The 12,402-nt window shown below is 40.6% G+C and overlaps 1 protein-coding gene across 1 annotated transcript in view; it reads left to right on the top strand.

The window, feature by feature from the left end:
- Positions 1 to 7,815: 7,815 nt before the first annotated feature.
- The window catches only part of misp (mitotic spindle positioning), a gene marked incomplete at its 5' end in the record, with an annotated part of 34,648 nt that continues 30,061 nt past the window's right edge, over positions 7,816 to 12,402 (top strand). Inside the window, one exon of the mRNA XM_084067409.1 lies at positions 7,816 to 7,863. Coding sequence (XP_083923535.1) covers positions 7,816 to 7,863 — 48 coding nt within the window. The remainder of the gene's footprint in view (positions 7,864 to 12,402) is intronic.

The following is a 12,402-nucleotide window of genomic DNA, read 5'->3' as shown; positions in this document are numbered from 1 at the left end:
AACTCTGTTGGATCTCATGCCTAATGTGACGCTACTCAGTGGTGGAAAAAGTACTCAAATTCTTTACTTAAGTAAAAGTACCAATACTCCAATATAAAAATATTCTGTTACAAGTAAAAGTCCAGAATTAAACATTTACTCAAGTAAAACTACAAAAGTATTGGCATCAAAATGTACTTAAAGTACCAAAAGTAAAAGTACTAAATATTTGAAAATAGCCGATCTACAAGCTCACAACGCGTCGCGATGCGACGCGTTGTGAGCTTGTAGATCTGCTATTTTCAAATAGCCTAGGTATAAAATAGAGCTAAAGTGGTTAATGTATGTTTCATTATATCATAGTTTATATCTGAAAAGTAACTAGTAACTAAAGTTTTCAAATAATTGTAATGGAGTAAAAGTACAATATTTGCCTCTGAGATGTAGTGGAGTAGAAGTAAAAGTATTGGAAATTGGAAATACTCAAGTAAAGTACAAATACCTCAAAATTGTACTTAAGTACAGTACTTAAGTAAATGTACTTAGTTACTTTCCACCACTGACGCTACTGTATGTCAGGGTCGATGTGACCCCAATGTCACACTATGTCATGTCATGTCAGCCTATTATGCCATGTCTGTATGTGACTCTGTGTCAGGTTTATTTAAGGCACCTGTGTTTCTGTAAGACTGACCTTTAAGAATTCCAAAGACGTTGGAACGTAGCCTTCAGAAGACATTCCAGAACATCACTCACTGTCAGGTGCTTTTTATTACAAACGATCATTTAGTCTGTTTTGGTTTGGATACACTTTGACACGGCTCTGCTCCCTCTCTTCCCCGTTTCAATGTTTCTAATCTTCCTACGAAGCCTTCCTTCAAAAGGCTGCTGTATCCTTGTGTGTTTTAATCCCTCTGTATGTGTTTAAAGGACAACTTTGTTTTTTTACAACCAATGTTTATGTTTTAGATTGTAATTAAAGTAAATAAAAGATGAGTGTTAAAAATTTTAAATTTACTGCTTTCTATAGTTTTAGCAATTTTCACAATCTTTTTTACAGTGTTTTCACAGTGGGCGGGGGCATTCTGTCCGGTGGCTAAATATGTATTTTTTTAACACATTAACCCGCCGTTTTCTTTATTATTATTTATAGTAGCTCTTCTAGCCCCCAATAACTCACATCTGGCCATCTCAGACAGCCGGACCTTTTTTATTGTGTAAAAAAGGCATATTTAGCCACCGGACAGAATGCCCCCGCCCACTGTAAAAAAAATCGTAAAAAATGCTAAAACTATAGAAAGCAGTAAATGGAAAAAAAATTACACTCATCATTTATTTACTTTAATTACAAGCTAAAATATAAACCTTGGTTGTAAAAAAACAAAGTTGTCCTTTAAATGACCTGGAGGTTTTGAGAAGACCATGTAATAATATGATAGGACCTCAATAGATTAACTAATAATAATGTGCACAGATCAATATTTGACTATAAGACGCTTCATTTCTCTCTCCCTTTGGGACCCGAAACTCTACTTCCACTTAATTTGTCCCAAATGGGAGAAAAAAAGATTGTAGCAAAGCAAAACGGCATCATATTAAAACTCATTTATCATATTTATCATTTTCTTCAGAATATGTCGCGTGTAAAGGCTATTGTATACTCGTAGAACGATGGTGTTGCTTGCCTAAAAAAATAACTGATGATTAGGCTAACAAGGCGTGGTGTAAATGATGGAGTAAACATTGAGCGTAACGTGTAAAAATGTTGAATCCTTGTCAAGCCCAACAGAAGACAAGGTGATGGGAGCTCTGGTGACTGCATTTTTAGGGGAGAACAGACTTGCTAAACGCAGAGGACATCCGTTACAAGGCCAACGATCCGCAATCTAGAAAGAGAACGTTGGAAAGTAACAGCAAACACCTCTCAAGATGGCGCCACCTGTCCATTGAACTCCATTGGACGATTCCTCAATAGAGAAGATTTCTTGTGGAAGTTGGGGTGTCTCGGTTTCATCTACCGTCTCCTGACAAGATTGTCAGGATCCAAACCAAAACCCCTGCCTGAACATAACAACAAGCTACATCTCCTCCAACACCTCCTTCCTCCTTCGTTGCTCTCCTCCATGTAGGAAGACGTGGTCTCTGAGAAACATCTCAGCATCTTTGACTTTCCACATCTCCCGTCTCCATCCCACGGATGCAGAAATGATCCAGAGCGGTGATTCTCAACCTTTTTACTTTCAAGGACCCCCGAGTTTATTATGCATTCAACCGCAGACCCCCCCCCCCCCCCCCTGTTTGGTACCAGTTTTTATCTATGGGATCCCGATCCCCGCCGTGAACTCCTAACCCAGAGAGTGTACACATTTGTACATACTTATACAAGGGTCTATTGGTTTCATAACTATCAATCATTTAGCTGGGGACCCCCTGGAACACCCTCAAGGACCCCTGGGGTCATTGGACAGCACGTTGAGAACCACCGCTTTAGAGATTCATTTGTTCTTGTCCATCCATTCCTGAACAGGAAGTGATATTTAAAGGGCTATTAGTCTCTCGCGTCAGACAGGTTGGCTCACGCAATGGGTAGACTGTAAAGCGCAGTACGTACTCCATCTGACGACGGGGTTCGGACAGGCTTTCCGAACTATAGTTTCGGAGAGTGAAGGACATCTGGAGGTGCACGAGTTCCGAGGAAATGCTCTGAGAAAGCCCATCCCAAGTTTTGAAATGACGTTGTTGTTATATCACCTCCTTTTCCGAAGAAAAGTTTGGACGTCGGAAGTTGCGTTTTGATTTTGCAGTCACGTAAATATTATCAAATTAAACAAACCCTATCTAGCTCAGGACTTCTCAACCTATGGGTCTGGACCCCAAGGGGGGGTCCCCATATGATTTTGGGGGGGTCCCCAGATGACAGTTTAATGACAATTTGAAGACTTTTAAGACCTTTTTAATACCTAAAACAAAGACCATTACTACATCAAAAGTAATCAACAAACTATACTATAGAAACTGTCAAACTAATTGTCAAATGATATAAGAAAGAGGCGATAGCCGATCTACAAGCTCACGCATTGTGAGCTTGTAGATCCCCTATTTTCACAATATTTATCTGGGGGGTCCCCAGTTCAAATATGATTTTTTTTGTGGGGTCGCGGCCTGAAAAGGTTGAGAACCACTGATCTAGCTTCCTGCTTACGAAAAAATAAATGGAAATAAAAACATATATGTATTATTTGTATACATTTAGTGTAGGGAAATGACGTATGGCGTAATTACAGACTCTGTGTAGCATTGGAAGATTGTGGAATATAGTTGTCTGGACTTGAGAGACTATTAAAGGGCTGACTGAACGATCAGGGAACGTCTGCCTTCAAGAAAACAAAAAAACGTAAAAAACGTCTGCAGACACAAACTGCCTTTTAGCTGCTTCCACCAGCTTCGCTCTCATCTCCTCCGTGACCTATAACCTTTTGACCTATTGACCTATGCAACAAACCGCCCGCATGCATTTACAGTTGTAGCCACGTGAGTAACTAACTAACCCCCATAAGTCAACCTTTATCACAACATGCCAAATGAATAAATATGGATAAATACATAGGCCTTAATACACTGCTCATGTTTGTGGATGCTTCATTAAAAAAAACGCTGTTGAACTCTGTGCACACCTCGCTCATAACATTAACACACACACACACACGCACACGCACACGCACACGCACGCACACACACACGTTTGTATTACTATACTTGTGAGGACATCAACACTTTAGGACAGCAATGTTATGAATGCCATTTAAAAAAGGTAATTGCCATTTTTGACCGTAATCGGCTAAAGCCGAAAAACAGCAGATCTACAAGCTCACAACGCGCCGCGCTGCGACGCGTTGTGAGCTTATAGATCAGCTATTTTTCGGTGCATGACACTGGCGCGCAACTAAGTATAGAAATCATAACTCTAATTCCAATCCCTAAACCTAACCTCTAAATGTCTAATCATAACCTGAATGTTTTTCTAATTGTAAACGTATCTCTAAAAACATTTTTTTTTAACTATAAAACAACCATTTGTCTTGTGAGGACCAGGAAAACGGTCCTCACAATGTATATTTCTTCAAATTCCACTATACTTGGTCCTCGCAAGTATACTAATACAAACACACACACACACACACACACACACAAACACACACGCACACGCACACGCACACGCACACGCACACACACACCTGCCTGCTGAAAGGCCAAAGACACTGCAGAATGTGTGTTTGTTTGTTTCAGTCATGTTGACCAGTTTGTTTAATAAAGCTTCATGAAGACTAACATGGTGTTTGTGTGACTCACTATGAATGTGTGAGCTTTACCAAAACCATGAGAGGTTGAAATGTGCAGCAAGTGATATTTATTTCATTAAAACTGCACTATAACTTCTCTCTTCTACCCCCGGATTTGAACCCGGTTTCCTGCGCAAGTACTGATTTTTATTTATTGTTTTACCATTGAGCTAATAGAGGCTACCATACAGATTATATAAGTTATATTATGAACATACTCTACCATACAGATTATATAAGTTATATTATGAACATACTCTACCATACAGATTATATAAGTTATATTATGAACATACTCTACCATACAGATTGGACACAATTGCATTTTAAATGATTTTATTCATTTAAAAAAAAGGTTACATAGTGCCGCTTTAAATAACAGTAATACATTGTCTTCGGGCTGTTAACCAGTATGTTGCTTGCCCTTGGGCCCTTCATGGAAACAAGTTGGAGAGCAAGTATGTTGTAGGCCTAGGTTTTCCCCTAGGCCTGGGCGTGACATCGTTATTATTTACAATACATTATTTTTGTAAACACTGCGTTATGATTGGTTGAATAGCCTTCCCGGTATAGTATAGAAAAGTATAAAATATGGTTAAAGTGGTTAAAATCATTGTGAAGTATGTTAACACATTTTGCTGGGGACCCCATGGTATCCCCCCAAGGCAAAGGGAATTACCCACAGTTCATAGCGTTACCAGGGGAATGAGGGGAATCCTCCAAACGTCAATCACTTAGTATGCAAATGAGTATGGCATCGCAGTTAGTAGTGCTTTCTCACCGTTCTCTAAGGCCATGGTTCTCAAAGTGGGGTCCGGGGACCCCCAGGGGTCCTTGAGTGGGTTCCAGGGGGTACCCAGATAAATGTTGGATAGTTAGTAACCAAATGGACCCTTATGTTGCTGTAACTCTGAGAGTGTACAGGGTCCATTTGGTTCCATTTGTACACTCTCAGAGTTATGGTGGTCCGTGGTCTAATGCAGGGGTTCCCAAAGTGGGGTCCGGGGACCCCCAGAGCCCTACATACATCAGCTATTTTCCAAAAATCTTGATATTCTTTGAAAATGTTTGAATATTTTTTACATTTTTAACACCACATCTGAAAATCTTTTCAGATGGGGGTCCGCAACCAAATCCGCATTAATTTAGGGGTACTTGACATGAAAACGTTTGAGAACCACTGCTCTAAGGGAGACGGAATGGAGGAGATGTATTTACTAGGCTACAAATAAAGGACACGACAAAAGGCAACACATTTATACAGTATATACAGAATATGGCAATACATTTTTAAATGAACATTTTTTTTCAACAAACCCTAATCTAAATTTAACACAATCTTAAAACGAACATAATAACGTAAATACATATGTTTTATAACAATCAACAATCACAGCATTTAAAGACTTTAAATAAGGACAATAAGAGTTTTACAAGTGATGCAAAGTGTCATGAATGAGGGAGTCATCTTCAAAGCATTTCGTTTATACCATTTGGAGCCCTTTGCAGCCTCTCACCCTCAAGCACTTACCAGCTGACCTCACTTAAAGGGATAGTTCACTCCCAAAATGTTTTTTTTTTCTTTCATGGATTCATGGATATTTTGTTTTTTTTGTCACATTTTTTGCAGCCAATAATTTGATGACCGGCAGTGGTTCCGGTAAGAGACACAAAGAGTCCCCTCTTTGTGTCTCCTACCGGAACCGCTTCAAATTATTGGCTTAGGAATGCGAGAAAAAAAAACTAAAACAATCCATGAATTCAAGTCTTCATGGGGTGACTAATCCATAGAAAAAAAACTTTTTTTGTGGTGAAAAAAAACCCTTCAGTGAGTCTGCAGGGCTTGAGGGTTTAGGGCGGACATTGGCATTGGGCTAAGTAGCATTTGAAGATCGTAGAACAGATGGTTCATAGAGCCTCCTTGTGACTGAATGTTTTTTTTATTACCGGTAAAATAGAACATGTTATACTCTGCCCTGAAGCAAATGTATTTTATTTAGATTTTGTCCCCATTTAACCGGAAAAAAACCTTTGAGATCGCCTTGATCTCCTTTGCGATGGTGCCCTGATTACGAGTAAATAAAACACACATAAAATGGAAACAATATATATATATATATATCATACGAAACATATATCGGTGCATTTAACATAACAATGATTTGAATGATTTTGACAACATTATTTAGTCTGTCTGTCTGTCTGTCTGTCCCTTTCACTTCAAAAGTTTTCCCTCAGTTAATCCACAGCTCTCCTTTTGTTAAATGACAGCTCTGTGTGTGTGTGTGTGTGTGTGTGTGTGTGTGTGTGTGTGTGTGTGTGTGTGTGTGTGTGTGTGTGTGTGTGTGTGTGTGTGTGTGTGTGTGTGTGTGTGTGTGTGTGTGTGTGTGTGTGTGTGTGTGTGTGTGTGTGTGTGTGTGTGTGTGTGTGTGTGTGCATGTGTGTGTGCGTGCGTGTGCACAGAGTGAATGCCCAGATCTTTCTGTTGGTCAGCAGCATTCCTGTCGAATTGTCCTGCACTCAGCAACATTACTGTGTGTGTGTGTGTGTGTGTGTGTGTGTGTGTGTGTGTGTGTGTGTGTGTGTGTGTGTGTGTGTGTGTGTGTGTGTTCCTCTCTTCAGCGAAACAACAGCCGGCCTCTCTCAAAAAGCTCCCTGTAACCATTCCACACACACACACACACACACACACACACACACACACACACACACACACACACACACACACACACAGAGTGTACCAGTGACATGGGGGGGGGTCTAGGGGGGTATGGGGTGGGGGGGTGTGGGTGGTGTGGGGGGGGTTGATATTATTGATCCCACAACAGCGAGTGAGACGAGAACAGAAGACCATATCGGGGACCACGAGCCACAGTGTGAGTACCACAATGACAATATGATATACATGAATACAATCTGATAGAATTACTTACAATGTGAACTATATGTGCTGTTTTTAATGGGAAAAACAAACTACATTTGTGAATGAACGTTTTAAACCAGTAGAATATAGTGGAAGGATAACAATAGGATGTATTATACATCAAAGTAGAATTTAAAAGGGTTCTCTGCTTTAAACCATGGTTCTCAAACTTTAAGGACCACCCATAACCCTGAGAGTGTACAAATGGAACCAAATGCACCCTAACGGGTCCATTTGGTTTCATTTGTACACTTTCAGAGTTACCGATCATTTAGCTGGGGACACTCCTGGAAAGTCCCCCAACGACCCCACTTTGAGAACCTCTGGTTTAAACATAAATGAACTGTAAAAAAAGAAAAGAAAAGAACATTAGTTGTATTTCTGTCTTACCTCTACCTCTCTCTCTCTCTGTCTGTCTCTGTGTCTCTATTTCTCTCTCTCTCTCTCTCTCTCTCTCTCTCTCTCTCTCTCTCTCTCTCTCTCTCTCTCTCTCTCTCTCTCTCTCTCCAGAATGGACACACCTGCTGTGTGTGGCTACAGTTGATTGGCTGTCTCCTGCAGCCTGACGTAGAGATGTTCAGATACACCCCACCATGGCAGGTCCTCATGTGTCCCAACAAGGTACTTTACAATACAACCACCTATAGCTCCAATCGGAACCTCTCCCTCCGCTGTATAATTCCGAGATGAGGTCACACAGCTCGGTGTAGCCTGGTTCCAGACCATAGACCCCGCCCACTCTCTGAGTGAGCTCCTCTTGCAGCTTCAGGCTGATAATCAGGCTAAGCTCGGTGCCTAATTGGGCGGGACATTTTCGAATATTTTCCACTATGCATGATTCTTACCCTTTTCCGCACATCGCATCCAAAAAGTAAAGGTCGTCGAGAGAGCTCCCAATGCAATCTTACGGGAGCAGTACTGCGCACGCGAACGGGGGTTGACTGGCCACAGTCTGACTAAATAAGCAATTTTAAACGCTTGTTTCAACCCATCAGTTAGATTTTCTTTTCTGCTACAAGTTAAAACATCTGAGAGCAGGGGGGACGACCTTTACTTTTTGGATACGATGTGGGAAAAACGGTAAGAATCATGCATAGTGGAAAATATTCGAAAATGTCCCGCCCAGCAGGCACCGAGCTGTCTGGGAGCGGTAGCGGAGGGAGAGGTTCCAAATGGGGCTACGACCACCCTAACACCACCCTAGCTCCAGTTCTCCATAATGCTATGGTACTTTCAAGCCGTTGCCTGCACACCCCAGGCTGCGCAGCCTCTCCTCTTTAGTAAAAATAAAAAATACGCTTTCGCTACTCACCAAAACAAAGACCGTTTCATGGAGTTGAAAGCCTACTTTCCTTAGTGGGAACACTCTGAGCCCCCCACCTCAGGATTAAAATAAACTTTTTTGGCCAGAAAATAAAATATTTCACCGGAAGGAAGAATCTGGTCAATAGAAAATGTCCATAGACCAGATCTGTAGGGGGCGCAGTGGAGTGATTGATTGATTGATGTACTTTATTTAGTAAGACATGAGAAACAGTACTGTACATGGAAGTACAGTACAAGTTCACAATACAAGGTCTACTAAACTGGATAACTCGTAAAGCACTAAGCTTGTTTAAAATGAGTTCCCACGCACACAAATCATGATGACATATAAGAGACAGACAGATATACACTACTATACAGAACGTCATGCAATCAAGGTTACTGGTATGAGACATAAGAAGTATGTACAAGAGAAAAGGGGGGGGGGTTAGGTTAAGACTTTGACAGGGGCCAGTTTGGAATAGGCTCTATGCACAGCAGCCATATTGGGAATGAATTGGGCCCCTTCCTTACTTCCTTCACAGGTGTTACCAATGATACTAATTAAGTCTCTGTGCCATTTAGTGTGGCATAGTGGTTGTCTTATTGTCAAGGACCCCCATAACTCTGAGAGTGTACAAATGGAACCAAATGGACCCGTAAGGGTCCATTTGGTTCCATTTGTACACTCTCAGAGTTACACACCCACCATAAGGGGCCATTTGGGAACCAAATGGGGTGTTTCTAGTGAGCCAACATGCACGATATCAGCACCCTGACCAGAATGGAACAGAGCCTTCATTAGTATCATTGGTAACACCTGTGAAGGAAGTAAGAAGAGGCCCAATTTCTTTCCAATATGCCTGCTGTGCATAGAGCCTATTGCAGCCTCCTGAAGGTGTTTCTTTAGGGCAGTTTTGAAAGTGAGTAGGGTTTTACACTCCTTTACTCCTTTTGGTAGGGCATTCCACAATTGTGTTGCATAGCATGAGAAAGGGTAACTAAAAAAGGTTTTCCTTACGGTGAAATCTTTTCTTTTCTGGCCATTTTTGTGTTCCCACTAAGGAAATTAGGCTTTCAAAATCATAAAACTGTCTTTGTTTTGGTGAGTAGTGAAAGTGTATTTTAAAAAAAAATAAAGACAAGAGGCTGCGCAGCCTGCGCTACCGGGGGTGTGCGAGCAACGGCTCGAAAGTACCATAGTGTTAAGGAGAACTCCTTCTAAGGCTATGAACCAGAGCTAACATCACCCTAACACCACCACATATTCAGCCTTATCTTTAATTGGTCCTCACTAATACTGGCACCAGTGATTTCTGTGTACTCACTCAGTGCCTCAGAGGAGGGCTGTGGACAGTTCAGAAACTGTGACATCATCGATAGTTACGTTTGGTCATTTCAAACCTGACTTAAAAACTTGTAATAGTTTTAGTAAGAACAATGGCTTCTATTTCAGCATGCTACCTTTCCAGGAAAAGAAAGGCTGTGGTTTATATTCTATTGGAATCCCCCATCGATGATGTCACTGGTAGGCAGGTTTCTGCAAAAAAAATATTTCATCTCATAACGAGATGTTGTTGTTGTTGTTTGTATTTACTCTGTATAACAGTGTTAATGTTCAGTGTTATCTTCTCTATCCTTGAAGTTTGTTTTTCAATGTTTGAGGTGTGTGTGCATCATGTGACCACTGGAGGTCAGTGTTGCAACATGTGAACACAGAGTTGTGTTCTACGTGAACCTGTCACTCAGTCAACTAGTTTGACCACAAATATGACACTTTTCTTCTGACATTAAATAGTTTGTGTTGTTTTCAGTGCTGATAGAAAAACTAAACAGCATGTGGTTTTATTAAAGGTGGTGTAAGTGATTTTGGGGATTTTCTTAAGCGGTTAAAAAGTTAAAACTCTAATTCAGACAGTACTCATTGCTATTCCCCTGTTTCCTAGGCTGTGTGTTTTCCACTTCCTGTCGATTTGATCCAATGAAATCCAATGAAACTGGTCAGATGACCAATGATATCCAATGAAATAGACAGGAAGTGGAAAACACACAGCCTAGGAAACAGGTGAATAGAGTGTTTGTTCAGTAACAGGAGTCTCCATGTCTCTCCAGCTCTTTAATAAACAGAAAATACATTTTCAGGTGGGTTGCCAATTTCGGCCAATCAGGAGAGACTACGCTACCCGCCATTATCAGCTTTAACATTTACACTGTTCCAGTTGCAATTGTGTCTGCTTATCACTTTCATTTGTTTATCCTCGATCCTGTGAGTTCTCTCTCCTGATTGGGTAAAAAATGTATCCTGACCTGAAAATAAATAAATGAATAAACTTTTTTTCAGTTCAGTATTAGAGCTAGAGAGACGGGGAGAGAAGCCTGTTACTGATCCGACAACACTGTAGCAGGGGTCTTCAACAGGGGGTCTGGGATCCCTAAGGAGACTCTTTGTGTCTCCTACTCGAACCGAATCAAATTATTGGCTTAGGAATGCGACAAAAACTAAAACATATCCATGAATTCAAGTCCCCATGTGGTGACTAATCCATAGAATAAAGTCATTTTGGGGGTGAACTATCCCTTTAACGCTTATTTTAACAATACATAATATCACTTTCACCGCCTTTAATAAAAGTGTGTGGCTTTATGAGACAGAAACTATGTGCCGTGTCAGCGTTAAGCCTGGTTAATATGACATTACACTGTGAGGGTGTAAAACCAGACTTTGACCAGGATGGATGAATCAGTTCTCTGAGGAATCACAACCTTATAACAGTGTTGCCAAGTCTGCTTATTATAAGCAAATTTGGGCTTGTGTTGTCTGTGGGCCTAAACGTCGCTCATAAATATCTCTTGTTTTCCCTTTTTTATATGTCTATTTTATTTTTTCAAAATGTTTTGACATGACAAACATAGATAACAACAAACTATACAATACATACATCGTACACCTACATACACTTAAAAAATAGGGAGACAATAAAATACACAAAGCAAAGCTTGTAAATATCTCTATGGTAATTATAGCTGTGGGTTTTGCAGTTTCTTGGGCAGCTTGTTTCTACGGTGTCGTTGCTTATTTGGATAAACCAGTGGTTCTCAAACATTATTTTTTGGTCAAGGATCCCCAAATTAATCCGTTTTTGTCCGTGGACCCCCATCAGAAAATATTTTGTGCCAGGGACCCCCATACACCATTCCACATTTTTTTTATACATTTATCAAGAATTATTTTGAAAATAGTAGATCTGCAATCTACAGTAGATCGAGCTATTTTCAAATAACTCTGTATGTGCGTGTGTGTGCGTGTGCGAGCGTGTGTGTGTGTTCATGTGCCCTATGGTCACTTCTTTTAGGCTTGTGTTCATAGACCTGACCGCTTGTTTCTCTTGTAAGATCTGGCAACACTGCCTTATTGCCGAGTATGAAGTTCATGGTAAGACAATAAGTAGTTTTGGTTGGTTGCACCCTTAAGGTAGGAGACCTTAAGGTAGGAGACCATAACATGTATCAACCTCTCTGTCTGGACCACCACAGTGGTTCTCAAAGTGGGGTCCTTGAGGGGGTTCCAGGGGGTCCCCAACAAAGTTAGTTAATGTAGCATAGAGATCAGATTAACCACTTTGACCAAACGCTATAACCCCAGGGAAAAATCAATAAGAAAAAAAGGATAAAAACACAAATAAACTAAAACAAAATAAGTAAAAATGGGTGATGATCCGGCAACGCATCTGTGTCATTTTAGTTTTTTTTGGCTGTTCAAAAATAGCAGATCTACAAGCCCATAGCGCGGCACTTAATAGCCAAAGTATAATTTTATGGTTAAAGTGGTCAGCTCCAATAAATACCAACAATAAC

Source organism: Gymnoscopelus microlampas (genome assembly GCF_963454915.1).
Source record: "Gymnoscopelus microlampas genome assembly, chromosome: 9".
Taxonomy (NCBI): Eukaryota; Metazoa; Chordata; class Actinopteri; order Myctophiformes; family Myctophidae; genus Gymnoscopelus; species Gymnoscopelus microlampas.
The sequence above is the reverse complement of the archived record's forward strand: the minus strand, read 5'-3'. Positions and strand labels throughout refer to the sequence as shown.